The sequence below is a fragment of the Amblyomma mixtum genome, chromosome 3 (genome assembly GCF_055824585.1).
Source record: "Amblyomma mixtum isolate Tamu chromosome 3, ASM5582458v1, whole genome shotgun sequence".
Lineage (NCBI taxonomy): Eukaryota > Metazoa > Arthropoda > Arachnida > Ixodida > Ixodidae > Amblyomma > Amblyomma mixtum.
In genome coordinates, this window is record NC_143014.1 from 310,707,345 (window position 1) to 310,731,732 (window position 24,388).

At 47.5% G+C, this 24,388-nt stretch overlaps 1 protein-coding gene across 2 annotated transcripts in view; it reads right to left on the minus strand.

The window, feature by feature from the left end:
* Nucleotides 1-24,388, minus strand: part of wds (WD repeat-containing protein wds) — a 97,814-nt gene that overhangs the window by 12,003 nt on the left and 61,423 nt on the right. For both annotated transcript variants that reach the window (XM_089583916.1, XM_089583917.1), the window contains exons 7-11: nt 19,259-19,342; nt 8,523-8,578; nt 5,048-5,094; nt 3,572-3,647; nt 1,234-1,267 (exon numbers count right to left, since the gene is read on the minus strand). In XM_089583916.1, coding sequence (XP_089440042.1) covers nt 1,234-1,267; nt 3,572-3,647; nt 5,048-5,094; nt 8,523-8,578; nt 19,259-19,342 — 297 coding nt within the window. The remainder of the gene's footprint in view (nt 1-1,233; nt 1,268-3,571; nt 3,648-5,047; nt 5,095-8,522; nt 8,579-19,258; nt 19,343-24,388) is intronic.

Below are 24,388 nucleotides of genomic sequence, written 5' to 3' on the forward strand. Positions count from 1 at the left end.
AAAGAGTGCAGTGCCATTGATGGTAATGCGCACCAGATTTTCATGCTTCGATAAAGAAATGCATTTTTTCATTTGGAACAACCAACCTTCATTGCAACCACTCTAATGCGACGACAAAGTAAATGTCACCACCACCTCGCTCGCCTTTCCTCATCTGGCCAGCAAAACCATCATCCTTCCTTGTTGCTGTCAGAAGCCTCCTAGTTGCTCTCAACGGCCCAAAGCATTTCATCCTCGGTGCTGTCCATAATATTTGAAATTCCGCTCTTCTTGAAGGCCTTGCTGACTACGGCAGACGGGATCGTGCACCACGCATCCTTCACCCATCCCGCAAAAGTCCTGCAGCGAGGCACGCTTCATCCTGTCGCTCGGCGTTTCTTGAAACTGTCCTTTTTTGGCACATTGAAACTCTCCCAAGTCTGCTTGCTGGCTGAAATCCTGTCTCTTTGCTTGCACCAATCACGCACACAAGTTTCACGAGCCCCAAACACTCATGATGCTGTCGTAGTGAACTCAGCGCATCTTCACAACCGACACTTCCTTGGTGGCTCAAGTTCAGGTCAGAGCTTTGCAAACGGGACACTTCAGATGCTTGCCAGGCCTACTGGCATCCACGACTGTGGTAGGCGATAATGGCGGTATCGACGCACATGAAATACCAAGCTGCCGTTTTGCGATGCCGATGACAACAGGTTGCTGCGGACGTAGTTTCATTTTCACACTCAATTCTAACGTGTATGTCATTTTTAGAACACGTACGCAGGGTCTGATGAGAATAAAATATCCACAAATATTGCAAAGTTGTCAGAAAAGGGATGCAGTTTTAGGCCAAGAGAAGGGGATGTTCAAAATTCCGCAAGTGCGCTTTCCCGCTTAACAATGTTGCCCAAGACAAGATGGCTGACCAAGCGTTTCCAGCTGAAACAAATCAAGAAGGACTAGTTTTTTTGTTTGATTCTTCGAAAATACATCTCTTATATTTTATCCACACCCTTAGCGCATGTCCTTAATCCTTGCAGTTTATTTTTTTTAGAGAAGTCGGCCATCTTGTCTTTGGCAATACAGTTATGTGGGAAAGCGCACTTGTGGAATTTTGAATATACCCTACTCTGTTCACGTAAGACCTAGTGCTGTTTTAATAAGCACTGAACTTGCTGCATGGCAGAGACGTTACCAGAAAATAGCACTATGATTATTTGTGGTCAAAAATGAAAATTCCTAGCAGCAACTTACTTTTCCCTTGCTGTAGTCCCACAGCTTCAATGTGCTGAAATCAAGGGAGGACAAAAGTCATACATCTGGCAATAGAAATCGGCTGCAAATAGAATACAATTGTGTAGTAGACAGTTTCATTTTGAAAAACACCTGGGAAATCATGCAAATGACATAACCCAGAAAATGTAGCTATAAAAAGAAGCAGACACTGCAAACATTGTGCACAAACACAGTAATACCCCGCTGATAGACTTTTAAAAAGTTGTGGGGAAAACATATTATCCGGGAAAATGCATTATCCAAACACCTAGTTCTGAAAAATGTAACTGCTGAATCCTCAAGGTACAGAGACATTTACTGACAATTTCACTTCTTAAAATATCGATCAGCATTTCTTGGCACAAGATCTGAACAGATCCTTCTCTAGTGCTCGCAGAATTCAGTCCGTGTTTGCGCTGTCTCAAGCGCGGAGGAAGCTTCGCACCGCATCCGGTCCATCGACGGCAATGACGAAAGTAGACCAAATCTCTTCCTCGTCATTTTTAGACGCTTCGCCCCTTTACAACTAAGTACTGCAGGGAAGCAACCGCGGCGGCTGACTGTCGCAGCGTTTATGCTTTTTAAGTTCCCCAGACCCGGCCTGCTCGAATGTAAGCGCATCACAGTAGTTCATAGATGCCGTCAAAGACAAGATAAAGAGAAGTTTCCTGGCGTCACCTATGATTCCCTGCGCAGATTGCGACTACTGCTATATCGGCAAGAGCGGCAATTTCCAAAGACGATTGAGGGACCACAAGAACGACGTCAGGAACAAGAAGATTGCATTTAATGCACTTGCAAAACACATGGAAGCCGTGACACACAAAATAGCCTGGGAAGAAGCATCAGTCATCGCAAGAGAAAAGAATTGGCTGTCACGTCGATATCTGGAATCCCTAATAATCCAAACAACAGAAACAACCCCTAACCACAATGCAGGCAATCTCCCGCCTACGTACGCAAGATGCTTGGGGCAATTACTGCAACGCACTTAAGCTCTGTGCTTTGGGCTTTCCGCCAAATGACAAGTCTTTGTCTCCATATTAACAACAACCTTTGGTCGGTGTTCCTTCCATTAAATACATGAATCTTCTACCCGACCAGACGAGTTTTCGTCAAACGTTAGATTTCAATGCAAGGTGATGGGCAAAATGGACAAACAGCAGCAGCTTGGGCTACATTGCAAGCGAGACCTTTATGGAAACAACCCTTCCCAAACTCCTTGGTGACACCAAGAACCAGAGCTCCAACTGTGGAATAGCACACCAAACAATGCATTGTTGATGAGGCATGGCCCTTTTAGCCTTGCGTATCGCTTTCACTGCACTATGAGCTCTGGTAGCAACGGGCCCATACATGCTGTTATATTTCAACTAAGAAACAGCGCAGTGATTTCAGAAGCAGACTTTTTTGGTTGCAGCATGGCAAAAGTACCTCACCGATTTGAGCTCTTAGATTTGGAGGTTTGTTAAACTCATGCTCACAAGTTTTCAACTTGCATAAACGGTTCACAAGAGTGGTGGTCATATCCAATGCAGTTATGCATGCTTTCACAAAAGAAGCAGACAACTTCAGTTTGGAAAACTTCAAGGAAATTACCCAAATGACACACTAAACATGCTTGCGGGGACGTCATGCATCACACCTTTTCCCTGATGGCACCCATTCTCCATTTGACCCCTCTTTCAAAAGCAGCATTGCCGCAGGTCAAGCACAAGGTCATTTTCACAAAACGTAGCAGCTTTTTACGACCTTGGCACCATAGCTCAAACCACAAAGCAACTAGTCTGCATTTGTTTCGGTTTCCATGTGGCCTATGAGATCAACGCAGCCCAAGAGCAAACTTTTCAGAATTTAACGGCACAGCAGTGTGGTGCCTTGTGTAAGAAAACCGACAGTGCACGAATTGTGCGCACTGCTTGTTCTGTCTTTTTCCCCAGAAAATACTTTTGAATGTAGCAACATTTATTGATCTGCACCTGCCCAAACTTAGTGAGCAGTGTGGCAATCAGTAGAGAACCCACCAATATATGTAGCGTTCACTTTACGAACGACAAGAAAAAGACAGCTAAAATGGAGAGGATGTCACACCTTCTACTTCTTCGTAGCATAAAGATGTGATGCTAATGTGAACAGACTGCGTGCTGGGCACTCACAATACCAGAGAAATTGATGGCAGGCGTTAACTTCAGTCAGTCGGTGTTCTGACAGTATCCCCAACGATTCCATGATTTTTCCAGCTGCACCAAATTTCCCCCAGAATTCCAAGGTTGCTAGACATCCCGAATCCTATGATTCAATGCAATCTGACACTCACTTGTCCAGGGTGGCTGCCAGGATGTACTTCCCATTTGGTGAGAACTTGACAAAAGATACCGGTGGGTTGTCATCATCTACAAAGAGAGGAAACCAAGTTGTTTAGGTTCAAAATGTTCTACCTTGCATGTCAGTGGTCTGAAATACAATCAACTATTCTTACATGCCAGTAATTTTAATGATGGCACAATTAAATAACTCATGCCCTACAGCTATGAGCTCGTACATGCTGGTAATGCTCTGTTCCCCTTTCTGAACTCCTAAGTATTCCATGCATTTCACTGTTTCCTTGCACTAACATTCACCGCATTATATGCTTGCCCACTGAACCTTGACATTTAATTTTTCTGAACCCCCTCCACCGCCCCTCCAGCACCACAAACCAGCCTCATCTGCCAACACGCCGCACCCACTAGCTTTAGAAAAAAAAGCGCACATTTCACACTGCCAGCTGCAATGTCTGCTCAACCGAGAGCACTAAATAAAGAGCACTTTCTTGATTTACAAGGAAAGCTGGGAGCAGGACGTGACCCACGGTGGAGTAAATGGGTAAATGGTAGCTCTACACTGACTGCGATTATGCTATTCCAAATTCTAGTTCTGCTTATTCTCCCAGAACCCTGGTGTGCCTCGGTGCGACCCAGTAAAATGCAATATTGCAACACATCCAGATCACACAGTCCCGACTAAAATCAGTAATTAATGCATGAGTGTATATAGAATATTACAGCGTGCTCCAATGAGCTCTGTCTGTGCCCGCACATGCTTCCTAAAGTCGCGCTGATGTTTCCAAAATATGCAAGATGCCGCAGCTACTGCAGTGAGGGAAACAATAAGCATCTCTCATCTGCATCCACTCCCCTGAGATGCAAAACTGGGCCAACACAACACACAATCAGGCTGCGTTTTGCCTGTCAGAAGAGTTGCCTGTACGCAAACAAACGCACTGGAGAGCAAGATAGAAAGCATACTGTGTGCAAGTCTCTCTCAAAATAGCCCTAAATCAGCACTCAATTGCAAACAGTTTCACTTATTGCAGCCACCTGTGTCTGCCTGTCCCGAGGGTACTGGGATTAGAAGCAAAAGTAAGATCACTCCACTTTCACTGTCTGCATACCTTCTGAACGACTAGATGGACATCTTTCAAGGCCTTTCACAACAGCCTAGGTGGAGTCTCTAACATGAAATGCCAAGGCTTAGCTATGAATACCCGAACCCTTTCCAGTTGAAGCCATTACTAAGCAGCTTCCCTTCGAGCCATCTGAGAGAAATTACAATCAGGGAACGGCAAAACCAAGGGCATGTCAATGAGCACATGCTTTCTGATTTCTGGGCAACGATCAGATTCTTCCATCCAGCGACCAACAGCTCCTGCTACACGTTTCTCAGTTTAACTCTTTAACAACCAAATTACAAAACAATAGAAGCAAAGAAAAAAGCCATAATTTCCATTGTATGCCAGCTATTGCACACTCACCTATCAGTGTCTTCAAGCATTGACCCGATGCTGTGTCCCAGATGCGGCTGCAAAAAAAAAAAGAAAGAAAAACACGCTTTGCTCATCTCTTCTCGATCGGGCAGAAACAGCAGGGCCACAGCATGCCTCAGTGCACAAAAGGCAGGACAAGACAAGACAAGAGTGGGAACACAAGACCAACCACAATTTGAGCCCAAGCTTTCATAGTTACACACGCAAGGAAAACAAGCAAAATGCAGAACCAGTACCAATAACAACAAGAGCTACAATGGACTCCGTAGCTGCAGCCGATAAAGTCAGTCACGATGAGAGCATGTTGCAATGCTCATCCCACACTGCCCAATTTTTAATGCTGTGGCTGTGCACGAATAAATCACAATACAAAAGTAGATTCCCTTCCCATTTTAAACTGCACGGTTCCTTTGTGCTGACAAAGCTCTTACTGGTCTTTACAGCTTGGAGAGTTGCTTCAGAATCAAACTAATTATAAATCAACAGAAGCATCAACAGATATGTCAAGTGGACTGCGAGTAAAATTGACCGTGACTAAAGTGGACCGTGACCACCGCATATCTTGCCTTTGCATTACGTGCCCTGCTTATGCCAATTTGTTGTTCTTGGTTTCGGGTATGATGTCATTAACTCGTGTTTGTCCCCTGATTTACTCTGCTCTCTTTAGACCTACCTTTTTCCTTTTCACAGCTCGCTGTCCTCAACATAATTTCAACCCTTTTCATTAGCCTCCAAGTTTCTGCTCTATAGAAGAGTACTGGCAAAACACAATTGTATACCTCCTTCGTGAGGATGCTGGTAAGCTCCTATTCACTAACTGCCGGTGCCTGCCAAGTGCCCTCCACCCCATTTTTACTCACATAGTAACCGTATTTACTCGTGTAATTTGCAAACTTTCCTTAAAATTAAGGCTTCGAAAAGGGGGTGCACAAATTACGTGTAGATGTCGCGAACACATCATAAAAAAACTTTACAAGGGTTATAACGCGCAATGTATATTAGATATATTGCCACATATAAGTCGACCCCACAACTCGCGCCCCTCACTGGACAAAAGAGAGTCGACTCCAAATATAAATAGATGCAAAAGCGCCTGCGCCCGCCCCAGATCTGCGTTATGTAGTTCTCCGCACGATGGCATGACTGCCTGTGCGCAGCTCAAAGCAATAGATGCAAAATGATACAGTCGCAAAGCCAGCAGTCAAGAGACAAATGGAGATATAATGCGATAAAATGGCACCCTCGCACACGACCCGGCTGAGTCGTGGCAAACAGAACAGCCAACGGTTCAGTAGTTTCGGATTCTGGAACAACACATGCTCCAGGGGTTACCAGGAGTTTGCTCTCACAGCCAGTTAACAGCAAGCACCGTCGCAACCACTGTAACCACCTAATGGGCCAAAAATCACCCCATTAGTACATTTTCTTTTTTAACGTGAAGCCCAGCTGGTTTGTGAGAGCCTCCCCTAAGCATACTGCAACGTGGCCCAGCCCCCTTTGCTTGGATTGCTGATTCCACCACTGAATCCTGTCAACAAGAACTGTTTGGCCTGAGAAATCAACTAAACAAAATGGAGCACAATTGAATGCCTTCGCTCAAATACCTGTTGGCTTTTTCTTTGAGCATGCATACAACACAAGTAGTTAACAACAAACACTGTCACAACCACTGCAACCACCTAATGGGCCAAAACTCACCCCATTTGTACATTTTCTTTTTTAACGTGAAGACCAGCTGGTTTGTGAGAGCCTCCCCTAAGCTTACTGCAACATGGCCCAGCCCCCTTTGCTTGGATTGCTGATTCCACCACTGAATCATGTCAACAAGAACTGTTTGGCCTGAGTAATCAACTAAACAACATGGAGCACTATTGAATGCCTTCGCTCGAATGCCTGTTGGCTTTATCTCTGAGCATGCATACAACACAAGCAGTTAACAACAAGCACTGTCGCAACCACTGTAACCACCTAATGGGCCAAAAATCACACCATTAGTGCATTTTCTGTTTTCAAAGTGAAACCCAGCAGGTTTGCGAGAGCCTCCCCGAAGCGACCACCAGCATTTCCTGACCCTCAACACTGCATATGTCACAATCCTGGCAAATTAGAGTTCTGAGCACTACAGTCGGATACAACTCAAGAATGAAACATCTTTTCCCCGCCAAAGGACGCCCTTCCAGGCAGTGGCGTCGGCCCATTCTCATGGCCCTGCTAGCGAGACAATGCAGGGAACGGCACAACGATGCAGAAGGGAGGGGGACTATCCTGGACCATGGAGGGAGGGGACTATCCCCTTCCATCCACCACTCCCTGCATTGTCACCCTAGCAGGCTCATGAGAATCGGCCGACCCCACTGGCTGGAAGGGAGTCCTTTGACGGGGGAAAGACGTTTCGTTCTCGAGTTGTATCCCACTACAGAGGGGCTGAGCATGGTGCAAGCCAGGCTAAGCGGCCAGGGCAGGCAGCTTCCTCATTCTTTTATTCTCTATGAAACACATGTACCATGATGCAGCAGAAGTACTTATAACCCCAGAAAATGCTGGAACACTACTGTAACAAAAAACACCAATACATAACTCTCCAGCCAAGTTTTTCACCAACATACTCACTTTACACGTCTACTGTGACAGTGATGTTTGGAGCCCTAATCCCTGTGTGACGTAGCACACCTTAAATTTTCTTGAGTCCGGTGTGACTCACCAGTGAGCCACTGGCAAGGCCAGTTTCTTTGGACCGGCAACAGATGGCAATAGCAACCTGGCATGTGTGCTTTTTGCAGGCTCTTTGAAAAATCTGAGCAGTCCCATGGCTTCATCTCATGACTCTGTACTCATTACCGCACAGCATGAGTACACGATGTAACCCACCGATGACCCATAACGTAGTGTACGTGTTAGAAGTATCCTGTCGTCAAGTAGACACGGCCCAATAAGTGGTTTTAGGGGCCCCACGTCATAGAATTCACTCCCTTATGAAATTCCACCTCTGGTAAAGTGCCCTCTGGTGAAATTATGCAGAAATTTGACAACTGGGTGCTCTGCAGAGTCAGTTATAACAAAGGCTAGGCTGTACACCAATTAGCATGGCACAGTCACGGAGCATGGAAAATTTTCATCTATACCAGAATCCAGGCATACTGCATCCCACTGCTTGGTTTGGTTTTTATGGGGTTTAACGTCCCAAAGCGACTCAGGCTATGAGAGACGCCGTAGTGAAGGGCTCCGGAAATTTCGACAACCTGGGGTTCTTCTGCATGCATCCAGTTGCAAACACGTGCCAAACGACACTTCTAGACTATGCGAACAATATGAGGTTGTCAAATACTACATCTCTCGTTGCACTAGGCAACCTTTACCTCTCTGCATTCACCAGCAACAGCAAGTCAGTGCAGCATGCAACCACATGCATAGGGAGTGAGAATTCGTAGCATGCGGCAATGATATATCAGTACAGTCAACTAACCAGAGGCCATCGTAGCTGCTGGAGACAATGAGTGAGCCATCTCGGTTGAAGTGCACCTGCAAAACATCCACCAAAGACTGAGTGAGCGATTTTGGTTTAAGTGAACATGCAAAACATCCACACAAATGCTACACTTCTGCCCTAAATTGCCATATTTCTGGCGGCATTTGGCAGTCTGAAGACCATGCGCAAGAACACACCGGAGAGGAAACTTCCCCTTTTTGAAGCAGTGGCGCTTATCAGCCGGTCCCTTTTCCCATCTTCTGTGTCTTCGTATTATCACACCAAATAATATTAATACCACCACAGCTCCGTTTCGAGCGGCATGTCTGTCATGCTTGGAAGATAAACTGCCCGTTTAGGACTGCTTTTGTGTTAACAGAAACCACAGTTATACCTAGTGGCATTCGTTTTAAACTAAAACCCAATTCTCAAGTTCAGTACCCTCAGTAGACTTCATGAAAACTAGATTAAGCCCTATTTCTGCTTGAAAAACTGCCTTTCACAAAAAATAACTTGATAGTACTGACAGTATTGCACAGAAACTAGTAAACACTTTAGAACTATTTCATAGCAGTCTCCTTAGTTTTCATTTCATTTCATTCCTACTCTTGTCATACAAATTATCAAAACACTGACTGAACCCATAGGCAGAGGCTAGCATGGGGTTCAAAAAACAAAATACATGATGGCAATGACACAGCACTTGTGTAAAATGAAAAGCACAAAATCACGGCGAAAGACAAAAATACAGCATACAATAAGGAGAAAATAATGTGCATTCTACAGCAGAATGAACAAAAATCTGTCATGAACAACGTGGTACAATGTGACTTCTTTGTGACCAAGAAATCTCATATATCACTTGTCATCAAAGATGTGGCCTTACTTCAGGACAAGTTCAAAAAGCACGCACAAAAAGCAAGCCCTTGAAATACATGTACGGCGTGATGTTTTACTGCCCCAACATAAAGGGCTACACACATTAGAGACCCCACACACTAATACCACCGAAGCATTCCATATGGCAGCTGTGATTTTAAATTTTCAGAAGTCTAGCGTGGATGCAGAAAGGCTGTAGATTATGATGCTAACGTCATAAAACAACTGCAAAAGAGAAAAACCTAATCTGGTTAACAACTCCTGGGTGCAATCAGCCATTAATATGTAAAGCATTTACAAAAATAACAAGCAATGAAAAGCATGTGCACACGGTTAATTTCTTTCACTCAAAAAAAAATCCAGAAAGAAAAAAAGCTGAATTATGGAATCGTCTAAAAAAAAAAGCACACTGGACCTTCTCCATAGAGGGCCTCAGCGCATGCATGTGCAATGCATCGTAAGAAGTGCACTGTCAACATATTTTTTGCAGGTTCTGCCAGTTCTGTCACTCGTCACTATGAAGATATTGGAAATGCTGTGCCAGCAATTTCTGAGTATAAGCCTGGCCTCAATGGTGTGCCATCGTAGGGTGCTTTAATTCAAGTAGCAAGCCTGGAAATGGACAGTTCAAAGATCCTGTGGCATCGCTGCATGCAGTCAAAAGGGCAAAGTGGGTGCAAGCATGGGCTGTGTGAATGCTGACGGACCTCCGCGGCAGCCCACAATCAACCCTCGTGACTGCAGCAACCACTTAGTGACAAGTAAAAACTTTCTCTTCACTTTCCTGCAGACTCTTTCGTCAGAATCTATGGCACGAAACACAGACAGACAGACCTGTGTGGTCGGTTCACAGAAGTGGCCACATGAAGAAAGAAGAGGAAAGTTCACAGGCCTGCCGACTGGCCCCTGCACGGCCACTATCACTGCCACGTGCGCACAGATGCATTTTTTAAAGAAGAGGGTGAAAAGTAAAAGGTGGAAAGAATGTATGTGCATCAGAGTCACCATGTGAATGAAGCAACAACAATGGCTGCCTGAAAACCAAATACTCTCCGCGTGTGAGAACAGCACATTTGAGAAGCCACCACCTTGCGTTCTTCCACAGCAGTGCCGCAGTAAAAGCGCGAGGAGATGCCTTCTACAAATAAAAATTACCGAAGACACTTTGGAAATTTGAAAGTGTGCTTGGCGAAAGCCTTGTGGTCAACCCACTGCATATACCGTATTTACTCGCATAATAGGCGCACTCGCATAATAGGCGCACCCCTAGTTTGGGCACGAAAAATCAGATTTTTTTTTATTTCCGCGCATAAAAGGCGCACCCCGAACTTGGCACTGTGATTAGTACTGTATTTACTCGATTGCAAGCCGACACCTTGCCACCCCCCCGCTCCCCAATCTTTATTTTAACAAAGCTTTTGCTGAACTGACTACTAGTCCTCACTAGTGCCGCTGCGGACCCACAGCACGTACAACGACATCGCGTAGAACAGCCGCACACAGTTTTCAGGGATGCTCACTTTAAGCGTCTGTTTGGAAAGCTTCATCTCCAGCTGGAAACGTTCCCGACTTAGGCCCGCGAAAACCTTGGCGCTTGGAATCGCATGATGATAAGCTCTAAATCGGGCGCCCTCCGTGGGTGGCGTCTGGAAGCTCCTGTGCGCGTGTGTGGCCTCCGCGATCAAGCGCCCGTTGCGCGCAGCCGGAGCCGATCGCAGAGGCCTCGGCGCGTGCATTCCGAAGGCTATTCCCGCGTAGGTCGTGGAAAGTTTCGGTGCGGACCTTACACGGATCTTTTTTTTTTTATATTTTCTTCGGGAAAACAGGGTGCGGCCCGTACACGAGTGCGTTTACGTGGTGAGTTCAATTTTGAGAGTCGAAAAATTTCCGGAAATTTTACCCCGCGTAATAGGCGCACCCCGAACTTTGAGCCGGATTTTCTGGAAATAAAGTGCGCCTATTATGCGAGTAAATACGGTAACATGTTGTACATGGTGCCCCAGTGGAATGGCCACAGTGTTCGCCGATATCCCTTTGAATTACCCAAAGGTGCTTGTAGTAAACGAGGGACTCTCTGAGCCGCTTCGGAGCCATACGTCTCACTCACTCGGCTGCAACCATTCTAAAAGAGCTGTGGACGGCCGGAAAACTGTCCGACACCGTGAGAACAACGCATGGTTATGTGCTAGATCTGAGGGAACGTCTAGAAGGCACACTGCAGCTCGCACACCAAAATTTATGAGGACGCAGAGGTCGCAGAAGATGTACTACGATAGGCGCGCCTGTGGTAGGAAACTGGAGGTTGATGATCGAGCGCTGATCCTTCTACCCGCATCCTATAACAAGCTTATCATGCATTGGAAAGGACCTTTTGTGGTCACAGGCAAGAAGAACGAAGTCGACTACTGGCTTGACGTGGGCTCCAGCAAGAAGTTGTTCCACATAAAATATGCTGAAACGCTATGAAGAGTGCCAGCCAGTGAATGCCCTCCAAGCGTCATGGCAGAAACCCCACTGTTAACCTTCAGCGCAAGTTCTTGTCCTGGTATTGGAGCTATCAAGCGAGCTCGTACTTTGAATGAGACTCAGCTAGCCGCACTAGAGACATTGCTGGAGGCTCACGGCGGCATTTTTTCAGAGGTTCCGGGCCATACTAATTTAATTGAGTGCCACTTGGAATTAACGACGAGTGCGCCCGTCAACACCCCGCAGTATCCATTACCATTTGCTTTGCGTGAGGTTGTCGAGAAGGAGGTTGCAGACATGTTGAGGCTTGGGGTTGTCGAACGCTCCCATTCCCCTTACAACTCTCCACTTGTCTTAGTTAAGAAACCTGACAAGATGTACGGTGTGTGCATTGACTTTCATCGGATTAACAGCATATTGGTGGACGATGGTGAGCCCATTCCAAAGACTGATGTCATAATAATTTCAACAGCGCATGCTACACAAGGACACAAGGCGACGAAACACACACACAAGCGCTGTGTGTTCCTCATCTTGTGTCCTTGTGTACCATGCGCTGTTGAAATTATTATGAATGACCAACTAGCCCGTGAGCTCACACTGATGTCATGTTTGCAGAGGTCGGCACCAAGACGTTTAAGGGGGGACCCTGGTCTTAAGCAATATTTTTTTATTTACAGGTAGATTTTGACTAAAATTGCCCTGTATGTGTATTTTTTTATGCTGATTTCAAATATGTAATTATATTTTCTGTGAGCCATCTAGTTCATAAGATATTAGGTAATTCATGTTCTTTGTTTGGAGGTGACCTAATTGTGAAACTATAAGTGTTATACTGAAAATTATCATATTGCAATAATCTAGAACAAACAGAGAGTGCAATAAGCCAATATAAATGTTCTGGACCAATTTTAACCTAAGTTAGAGCAATTCAAACTGTGGACAAAAAAATGCCTATCTGGACACACAAGAAAAAAATGTTTTAAAAAAAATTTTCCTAAAAAGCACCACAAAAATATTCATATCTTTGCACTCTCCAAGAGTCCACCTTTATGAAAAAAAAAGAATTATGATGATAGCACATGCGGAACCAGAAATATCGCACCTCCAAACCTGCAACACGTTCAAAAATACAGTTTTGAGAAAACGAAGAAAAACGTTTTACAGATTATTTATTCACACAAAACTTAAAAGGAGCTAGAAAAATGCAGTCAGTATGCCCCAGGAGCATAATCTGGGTGCATAGAGTCCCGGTGCTTTCGCTTCACACCCTTCTTCAACACATTTGAAGTTTCATGTTTCTTGTCACATTTGCGACTTCGGCAAACATCTTTCTCCTTAGCCCTCTTGAGGCCTGCTCTTGGCATGTTAGTTTTCAGCTCGCCTAGAATTGTGGCAGCTGCATTCTGACACCCTGTATTGAAGCGAAGCACCGCCTCAGCGACAGCTGCTTCGACGGCAAACAGTGAGGAGTGACGCTCTTTTGGCACCAGACTCCAGAGGACCGAATGAAAATGGAATTTTGTCGGACCTCCAGGCATGGCGATGTGCGCGTCGGGCAGGTCTCAAACAAAATGGCGTCTTTGTTGGGCGCCCATGGCCACCCGTTCCGACGGAGCCAATCGTAAGCCGCCATATTGGTCACGTGCCTGAACTGGCCAATAGCAATGCACGCTGCGCGTTTTTTTTTGTGATCGTTTTATCCACGACCGCAGCAGCCTCAGGGTTGCTGCTTGAAAGAAAAAAAAAGCTGGAAGCGCGAACTTTCGAACGAGACCAAAATGGCGCCGGTGGCAGGCGTTGTTCCCGAGCTGCGAGCAGTAGAAATCGGGCACGATTTGTCCTCAATTTAAAGGGCCGCGATCGCGGATTCGGTTCTTTCGGCCTATCTAGCGTCGGAAATAGGGGTTATTTTTGCACCGAAATTTGTAATTAGGTGCGGAAATGTGTCAGGATCCCGAAAATGGAGACTTTGAAAATTCGATTTTTGGGCTGATTTTCGATCGCTAAGAGCCGGGTCCCCCCTTAACTAGATCTCACCAAAGGGTATTGGCAAGTGCCACTCAGTAGCGTGTCCAGGCCTGTTACAGCATTTTCCACCCAATCGGGCCACTATCAGTTCGCCTTCATGCCATTTGGGATCAAGACCGCGTCCGAAATTTTAACTCGCCTTCCGGCAGGTCTACCTAATGTGGTACATTACATAGCTGACGTCTTGGTGGCTACCTCAACGTGGGAGGAGCACTTGAATACTCTCTGAGAATTGTTCAGGCGCATCAGACAGGCAGACCTCACCGTAAAACCGCAGAAATGCGAGCTTGATATGAGCCGCGTGGTCTTCTTAGGACATTTGTTGGGTGAGGGTGTGATTCGCCCAGTAGAGTCAACTGTTACTGAATTACAACAGGCAGCTAAACCTGAAACTAAGAAGCAGGTTAGGTCTTTTCTCGGTTTGGCTGGGTACTACCGGGACCTAATACCTCACTACGCCGCCAAGGTCCAGCCTTTGGTTGAACTTACACGGAAAGCAGAGAGTAATCATGTGCATTGGACTCCCGAGCGTGAAAACGCATTCGAAGCCTTGAAACAAGCTCTTGCAACCCGACCAGTTGTTCGGGCGCCTGATCTCGCAAAGGAGTTCATTCTCCATACCGATGCTTCTGGGAAGGGTTTAGGTGCAGTTCTGTTGCAAGAACACAACGGTACCCTTCATCCTGTATCGTATCCCAGCAGGCAGCTTCTTCAGCAAGAAACACACTATTCCGCTATCGAACGGGAATGTTTGGCACTAGTTTGGGCGGTCAGCAAATTTCACATTCTCTTGTATGGTCGCACTTTTACTATTCAGACAGACCATCAGCCCCTTCAGTTCTTGACGCAGGCGAAGCAATTAAATAGCCGCGTGCTCCGATGGAGTCTGGTGTTACAGGATTATTCTTTCCGGGTTGAACATATCAAAGGCTGTGATAATGTTGGTGCCAATTATTTAAGCCGGTCCTGACCCTGTGAGAACTCTGTCGCCGTAACGTTCGTTTGACTGGTCCGGTTACCAATCTTTGTGTGTGAACTTCCATTGGTGGTGTCTGTGCAGTTATGTTTTGTGTGCGGGAAACACTGTCGACAGCCAGTGAACGGTGGTGTGCGTGTGAAAGTGTTCAGTGTGGTGAGGTTCAGTGCGCCGAACAGTGCTTTGTGCAAAAGTTTGTTTTTTTTTTTAAATAAAAACTTCTCGAAGGGAGGCACATTTGTGATGCCACCAGCGCCCTGCAGCACTAGCAGTGGCCTGACGCTCGCTCGGGAAAGAGAATAAAAAAAGGAGAGACACGGGGCGTGGCGCGAACGGCGAGAGGAGACGAGCTCAGACAACAAACAGGCGAGGTCATGGCTAAACGGCTTTTCGGAACCCGGGTGACTAGGCCTGGGGAAGCCGTCTTCACCCGGTTCAGCGCAACCAGGGGCCTGCTGTCTCCAGACTCCCGCCTGCCTCTTACTGAGAGTGGGCGCCGTGCCGGGCACAGGCAGGTGCTGCCCGCCCGGAGATCCTGCCGGCCCTACTGTCGGTTCGTGCCTGCCATCCCGTGGTTGGGACCTGCTGCTGTGAGAAGGTGCCTCCCTGGCCGTGCCAGGGTGTCCGGACCTGGGCGGCCGTCTCCTCCCTTTGGTGCGTCATCGAGGCCACTGCTGCAAGTGCTCCGCGCCCGATTTCCGGCCGCTAAGAGAACAGGCCTGCGGTGGTGCGTGGCCCCACCCCGCCCCGCCACCTTTCTGGCAACGGACAGCGGATTCCCCCGCCAGAACCACTCCTCGACCCTCGGCCGCTTGGTTCTCTACCCAGCAGTGACTGGTTGATTTTCATTAGAACCATTTTTGTTCCTTCTACAGACGTGCTCGGTCTGGGACAGTTTTCTGGATCCTCCGGGGCCACAACTCGGAGGACGCTCGAATCTGCTTGGGGGACTTTTCCCCTCACAGGTGGCCGCTAGCCCTGGCGGCAACCTCATTGGCCGGCTCGATTGCCCGCACTTGAATCTTGGGGTCTGAGCTGACCAGCACAGCCTCACACCACACGGGAGAAGGGAGCTGTATCAACTCCGTCCGAGGCGGATCATTTGCGCAGTTCCACAAATTGTGGTCGTATGTGGCCCTTTCACCACATATATGGCAGTTTGGGTCGTACTGGCCAGGGTACATGAGGGCAAGCACTGCCGGATTCAGAAGGGAGCGTGTTTGCAGTCTGCGCCAGGTAACTTCCTGCACTTTTGTTAACGATTTGTGGGGAGGGGGATATGCGCGCCTCTCCAGCCTAAAGTGATGGGAGATGTCATGAAATGAGGTCAACCCATCCCTCGTGAAATTCGGGTCAGAGGGCGCGCTCACTGCCCGGTCAACGAAACCTCAGGCTTGCGCATGAGCTGCCTCGTTCCTCGGATTAGACGAGTGGGTCGGGACCCAGATCAACTCAACTTCTCTAATTGGAAGAGGGGTGTTTTGAAGGATGCGGGGTGAGGTAGATGTGATACGGCCCCCCGCGAAATTGCGAATGGCTGTTTTGGAGTCGCTGAATATAATATCAGCACGCATGTTCACTATTATAGCTAATGCTATTGCCTCTACCTCTGCCATCTCAGAGGTGGTGCTTTCTATCGACGCGGCCGCCAACGCCCCGTTGGCGGCCCGTTCACTGCGACCAGTGCAAACGCTTTTCTCGGGGTTTGCCAGTATTCCGCTGCGTCCACGTATGCCACGTTGTCGTGTTGGCCGTATTTGGTGCGTAGGGCGTGAGCCCTCACTGTGCATCGGCCTTCGTGGTGCGTGGGGTGCATGTTCTTGGGTAAGGGTTTATTCAAAAGATCTTTCCTGAAGTGCGTGGATAACTGTGTTTTCGTGTCCCTCTCTGGGAGCTGTTCGCACATCTTTAGTCTGTATAGGATGGCCCTTCCCGCACTCGTATGAGTGAGTCGCCCGAGCTGGGAAACGAGGTGCGCCTCACACAGCTCCAAGAGTGTGGTGTGAACCCCAAGGGCCAGCAACCTTTCCGTGGACGTACAGTGCAGGAGCCCAAGGGCCGCCTTGTAGGCCTGCCAGATTGTAGCTTCAACCTTGTTCCTTTCCGCAAGCTGCAGTTGCAGGTAAGGGAGAGAGTAGACGATCCTGCTCAGCACGAAAGCCTGCACAAGTCGACATAGATCTTTCTCTTTCATGCCTCGTCTTTTGCTGAAGATCCGTTTGATTAGCCGCACAGTCTGATTGACCGTGGCCGTGAGTCTGTTGATTGTTTCGGTGTTTTTGCAATTGTTCTGTATGTACAGGCCCAGTATGCGTATGGTTTGGACCTCCTTGACCGGGAGTCCTTGCACATACACATTCAGAGAGGTCTGCGGGGCCAGGTTTGTGTTTCTACCGCGTGGCTTGGCCCTAAGAACCAGCAGTTCCGATTTCGAGTGCGAGCATTCAAGGCCCGCTCTCGACGCGTAAGTTTCAATTATGTCAACTGCCTGCTGCAGGGTATCCTCTATTTGGCCGTCATTCCCAGTGATTACCCACAGGGTGATGCCGTCCGCATATAAGGTGTGCTGCAGCCCCGGCAAGGTGGCGAGTTTGGGGGGTAGTGTAATGAGTGCGAGGTTAAAGAGGAAAGGCGAGAGCACCGAGCCTTGTGGCGTGCCTCGGCTTCCCAGAGGAATGGGCTCCGATTTGAGGCCACCTAATGCAAGCTCTGCAGTCCGCTCGGATAGGAATGATCGGAAGTAATTGAATGTCCGTTCTCCCGGGTCTATTTTAAAGAGGCTAGTGAGGATGGCCTCATGCGAGACGTTGCTGAAGGCCTTGTTCAGGTCTAGCCCGAGCACTGCCTTCATCTCGGCTCCGCGTGGAGGGTCCAGCACGTCCTTCTTAAGCTGGAGCATCACGTCCTGTGTGGACAAGCTAGCCCTAAAGCTAATCATTGTGGGAGGAAGTAGGTCGCAGTCTTCCGCATAATTTTGCAACCAGTTAAGGATGACATGCTGCATGTGTTTTCCGATGCAAGACCTGAGGGAGATGGGCCGCAGATTCTCGATCGAGAGTTTCTTTCCCAGTTTGGGGATGAAGGTCACCCGTGCATGCCTCTATTCCTGGGAGATCTCGCCTTCCCTCCAGTAGGTGTTCATTAGGTCTGTCAGAGCTGCAACAGACTTGGTGTCTAGGTTTCTGAGCGTCTTGTTCGACACTCCATCCAGTTCCGCCGCGGAGGTGGTACGGAGCTGACCCAGAGCAAACCAGAGCTCGGCATCTACTATGTCTGCATCTAGTCTCACTGGGGAGGCCCTCGTATGCGGGTAGCTGGTCTGTATGCGACGTGTTCAGGTAGCGTTTTTGCAGTTCGGCGAGTAGCTCTGCATCTGCACCCTGACACTGGTGAATTAGTCTTGTGAGTTGGTCGCGTTGTGTGGATTTTGTGTGTGTTGAGTCGAACAGGTGGAGGAGCACGAGCCATATCTTTTTGCATCCCATCTTCCCATTCATATTATCACAAATTTGGCTCCATTGTTTTTCTTGCAGTTCTAGTGTGTATGTTTCAATTTGGCGCTCGAGTTGCTGATTATTTCCCCTTTATTTTTTCCACCCTTTCTAATGAAACCCCTACTCATTAGCACACAGTCGTAAGGCAACGCATACACTAGGCTTGCCTTAGTTACGCCAAGCAATGCAGTTGAACACAGAGCATTGCATCAACGTAATAAACACCATGTTTGAAAAAAAAAAAAGATGCATGGCCTATGGGTTGTGTGCTTGCTCGCAACCTAAAAGTCCTGGGCTCAATCCCTGCACCTTCGGAGGAATTTTCATTTTCCGTTAATACCAAGGAGACATCATTTGGGATTTTTTATAACCACTTTTGTGGTCCATGATGCCAGGTTTCATTGCCGATGAGCTATACAGTGCTTTTGTATTAAAAGCAAATCAGCACTTTATCAAACCTAATGACAGCAGTACACACTGAATGTGGCCAAAGCTTCAATGCAAGTCAGCTTCAACAAATGCACTGAAAATGTCCAAGCAAACATTGAACCAGACCATGCTGCTCTCATGCAGCCATAAAGTTAAGCCATCTCATGGACAGCTCAAAGGCAGTTGGCTAGAATGAGCCCTGCCTGAAAAGCCGAAATGTGCCCAATTCTCAATGTGACCCCAGTGTACTTGAATGTTTGCCCTCAAAACTTTTACTGTGTCCACACCATTTTTTCCGTCCAATGTTTTTTCAGCACATGCTGATCCTGGTGGTGCTGCTAGTCGTGCAATTATTCCAGAGGCAAAGCTACAGGTATGCAGAGCAAGAAAAGGCTGCCGAAGACTGGAAGGCTCCGCTTTTCAAAAAAGCACAGAAACCGACACAGGAGGCTACTCACAGCAGACACAGGGTCCGAGTGGGCAGGCAGCGTCTTGAGGCACTTGCCCGTCTTGACGTCCCAGATTCGCACACTCTCGTCAAACTGCACAGCGGAGAAAAGCAAGAGGTGAGGCCCTGGAGAGTGGCCAGCCAAACTGCACTTGTGAGAATGGGAAGGAAGCCCACCACACTTCACGTTCATGGTTTCTTTTCTGCTATGCAAACAGTTGCGAAGAATTGGGGAAACTTACTCCTTACAACTGCATTAGTCTCACATTTGTTAGAGCAATGCTTAAGACCATCTTTTGGAGCATGTGTTCTCTTGCGTTACGCTGTAATGCTTACTATTGCTGCTAAAACAAAACCTTCAAGAAACTAGTCAAAGTGCCGCTTATGCTCAAGTCAACTAACACTGAAGGATTCCCAAATAATGATTTCAATGAAAGGCTGCAAAAAAAAATTTACCCACTGCGGTGGTTCAGTGGTTAGGGCGATCAGTTACTGAGGCGGAGTACCCGGGTTCCAATCGCGACGGCAGCGTTTCGATGGAGGCGAAATGCAAAAGGCGCCCATGTGCTGTGCGATGTCAGTGCAAGTTAAAGACCCCCAGATGGTCAAAATTATTCTGGACACCTAGACTACGGCACCTCTTTCTTCCTTTCTTCTTTCACTCCCACCTTCCTCGCTTCCCTTACGGCGCGGTTCGGGTGTCCACCGAGATATGCGAGACAGATACTGCACCATTTCTTCCCCCTCCCCCTAAAAAATAAAACAAAAAAGAAAAACTGGACCTGAGTGAGTCAATGCCAACACTGTATTGCCGAGGCAAATGGTCACCAGCATGTCCCCAAATGATGACCGCCTTCTCTGTGCTAAAACAATCTATAAGTTCTAAATTTGCATCCATATTAAAAAAAAAAAAACTTCATTCGCAAACACGTTTTTTTGCAGGTCTGTATACGAGACAGCCGACGCATTTTGACAGCCGTCTACCAAGTGGACAAGTACCGCCACCTAGGGGGACGTTGTAGAGGCCCACAAAACCAGAGAGAATGAGCTGCAGAGAAGGCAACCTCTGTGAGAAGAGAACAAAAAGTATGAGTCTCACCAATTCATTCAGGATTGTTAGTTTACATTTGCTGCGGCACGCTGGTGAAGCAGGTCAGGCAACCTTGTTCAACGCATGCCTGTCATTTGCCAGTGAACAGGTACGCCCTCAAATGTCCCCCCTTTACACTTTTATCTGTACCCCACTTTCAAGCATACCTCGGTGCCATGAGGGGTAGCTCAATCACGCTCACTCCTTGCCACTCGCACTCACTACCACTCACTCACATTCACACTCATGTCCACTCCAACTCACAGCCACTCACTCACACTCACGTCCACTACTCACAACCACTCACTGACACTCATGTCCACTCACACTCGCAACCACTCACTCTCATCCCCACTCGCACTCACAACCACTCACACTCACTACCACTCACTCACATTCACACTCATGTCCACTCGCACTCACGTCCCACACTCTCAACCACTCACTCACACATTCACACTCATCCACTCGCACTTACGTCACACACTCTCACCCACTCACGCACACTCATCCATTCACTTATGCTCATGACCACTCACTACATTAATGTTCGCTCACCCCTAGCATAGCCTGGGTCGCACAGATGTGGTGGTGAGCCACCCGGTGCTCTGTCTGTCTCTGGCCAATTTTCATAGTTTCTATGCTCGAAGGAAGTGGTCACTTATCACGCATCTAGAATGGTCCGAACCAATGTTACGCACATGTGCTTCCGCGCTTGCCACCAAGACGATAAGTGCCTGTTTCGCGTCAGCTAAGATGCTCAGACACATCCTTGCACAGTTTGCCATGACTATGACGTGGCATGAGTATGCATGAACACCTTGGAGGCAAGTGGTGACTTTGAATACTTTTTGCGGTGTGGGAAATCGAAAGCGTCTTTGAAAACTTCGAGCAAGTTCCTCGCGCAACGGAAAATAGCTGGAATGTGCCCCAAATACAGACTTTCCATGTGGAAAAAGGATCCAAAGGGGAGTGACCATTATCAATCCCTTTACAACAGCCTCTTGGGCTTACTTTGCGGCATAATTAAGAGTAGGGCTGGCTTCATCTAGCCAGAGCAGGTATGCATGACCAGTATGTGGAGAAGCCTGCATTGCAGCATGTTGTCTGCGATGCACATAATCCCAGTCTGAGGGAGGCTTAAGAAATCAGCGTGACGTCCTCGTGCGTGCGGAGCCCACCTGCATAGGCATAGGCAGTGCGCTAACACTGCACCTAGTTATTCTCCTGTAGTCCGCTGCGTTGGTGGTCGAGGAAACGCCATTCACGGAAGAATACATATGCAGCTAACTTGAGAGCCATTTTTCAGTGCACGCCCTTCTGAAACGGATGTTGCTGAGAAAAAACCCTATCCAGAAGTTTTTAAGGGAAATCATATACCACCTGGTTCTAAGGATTCCTCATGCTATCATGGGGTAGAATTGCTGAAATCGAAGCACGCAAACAGAACTTATTCCATTTACAATAGTGAAAACTCCAAGATAAAACAGAATCTCATTTCACACGCCCATTTCACTTGCCCAGTGGCGAATATTGGGCCCCACAAATAAGAAACAAGCCTTGCCCACATGCAGCGAAAGCATTTATGCATTTGTTGACTTGGCAGGGCAGCTGCATTCTGCGTACATGATGCAGACGGGAGCCTTTTCATGACCCTAAAAAAAGACTTTTTCGTGCTCTGGAGAAGAGCGTGGGGGAGCTTAATCCTCAGCTCTTTCCTGTTGTATGAGTAGTTTAGTATCCAAATGCCAGTACCCTTCGACCTATTTATGAAAAGTTCCCCTGTGTCTGTCCCCCTCCTGCAACTCCTTTCTACCGCCGCCCCCACCCTCCTGCTCTCTTTTCTTCACATTTTTGGCTATGGGGTCCGTTGGATGGTTTTCCTTCGCTGCCTTCTCAGTATCGGCAGTTTGAACAGCAGCGCTCAATTGCGGGATACTTTTAGGCGAAACAAAAAATGTCTCACCAGCTTGATTCTTATTAGCTTTCATTCGCTAGTACTGCTTTTCTTTTCTAGTCTTTTTTCTACCGAAAATGTGACAATACTGACAGACAGTATATTTTAGATCCCTTTCCTGATTCGAACTGTACGTCCAACCAATCAGAAAGGGCGAGGCCAATTTGGTGGCCACCTCATACCCACTGCCGAATATCGCCGCAACGTTTCGTCACCATCGACACAAAACAAGCATTTCTGGAGCAGATTATAATATCAAATATTACCACTTCAGCTATCTCCTCAGCACCACGGCATCACCATTTCTGATTATGCATGCAAGAAATAAAAATCACATGCCTGATTTGCGACGGAGGGCTCCTTGAACTATATGATAGAAACAAGAACCTCTGGTGTCACTAAAAGTGCGCTTGGTTTTCGCATCGTTTCCGGGCTTCGGCCACGCTTGTGCAGTTCAAGAGCCGGGTCAAGTAGATCAGGTTCTCCATGTAAGCAATTGAAGGCTTTACCGGTCCCGGATCCGATCCAATAACAAAATTAATACGACCAGAGCAGAGCTCTACAATGCATACACCCGGGCACAGAAAAAACCTACACGTCCACTGCAGTGCTCAAGATCAAACCTTACACTAGTTATTGCTGAGAAGCAGGCAGTCATGGTTTCAGCAGCAAGTATCGGAACTCTGCGCAGATGAGCTCGACCCGTGTAGTAGTCATGGCACGAGAGCTCTACCTTTCTAGCAGTGGCAATGTGAAATTCCATCAAAAGATCTGGCACAACCCGTAGCAGCTCATTGCACCAGCGAATTTCTTGGGCCCATGCCAGCGGTGAACTAGTAAGGCAAACAGCAACGAAAGATTGCTATTCTCACGCCAGTCTAATCCTCTGCTTTGGGCATCCAAAGACACCGGTATGATGTCTTATGCTGTCTCGAGCACGCTTGGCAGTGAATATTTGCTTGGCTCAGCTGTCAAATAGCTAAGCAGATACCATCGGCGCGAAACACAAGTGGCAAACTTCTCTGTCGCGTCCACCCACCACTCACGTCGACTCACATCCACTCATCACTCATGTCCACTCACCACTCATGTCTACTGACACTCATCTCCACTCACTCGCACTCATGACCACTCATGACCAGCCACGCGTCCTCCGATTAGAGAGATTTAGCATAGTGCAATCTGCTTCTGTGGGGTGCCACTGCAAATGCACAGGCGCAGATTGCTCTATGGACACCACAAGGCGCGAAGCGCCGGCCAGCTGTTTGCACACCTGCCCCCCCATCGGAACCAATCAGCACACGCACACTGGATCGCGCCATGCTAAATGCCTCTACTGATGCATGCTGCCGTACCGTAGACACTTAGCAGGTACAGGTCTGGATGCCACGCTTCAGCCTGCTCGCGTGTTGCCGCGAGCATGCATAGCCCGGCTCCAGAATACTCATGAGAACACAGTCATGTGGCGTGGAGTCAAGGCTTTGGTTGCCCGCGTGCCATGGTGCCATCCCAGAGGAGGGGAGGTATGCTGAACCGAAACCACGCGCAGCAAGAGTTCCAGAAACATTATTCGCTCAAGACAAATACTTCGAGATCTCGAGTACCAAACATTCGGGTCGAATCAAACATTATTCGACTGAATATTAGAAATGATCAAATATTTGCACATGCTTATGCCATCCAACTACAAGGCTAACATAAGGGTCTGCTTCCAAAGCAGTATAGACACCCGATAACATAAAGGTCTGCTTCCAAAGCTTTCAAAGAGTATAGACACCAGAGTTTTGGGTGCACGTTTTCTTGTTTGTAATGATGCGTAATGCATTATTATACACCAATTACCGCATGGTATTCTCCTACGACTGCTCAATAATTTGTAATCAAATTTCTTTCTTGTGCTGTTTCAGTTTCAGTCTCAACAGCCGACCGATGACTCTGACATCAAAGTGCGGTTACAGGTCACGTGAGGCATGACACAACTGCAACGTAATCGCTGTTGCTACATTCATTGCCACTCCAGCTCGTGAGGAAGGCTGGCTTCAGCACTGTAGTGAGTTAAAACGATGAAGCAGCGATTATATAGACTTTTTTCC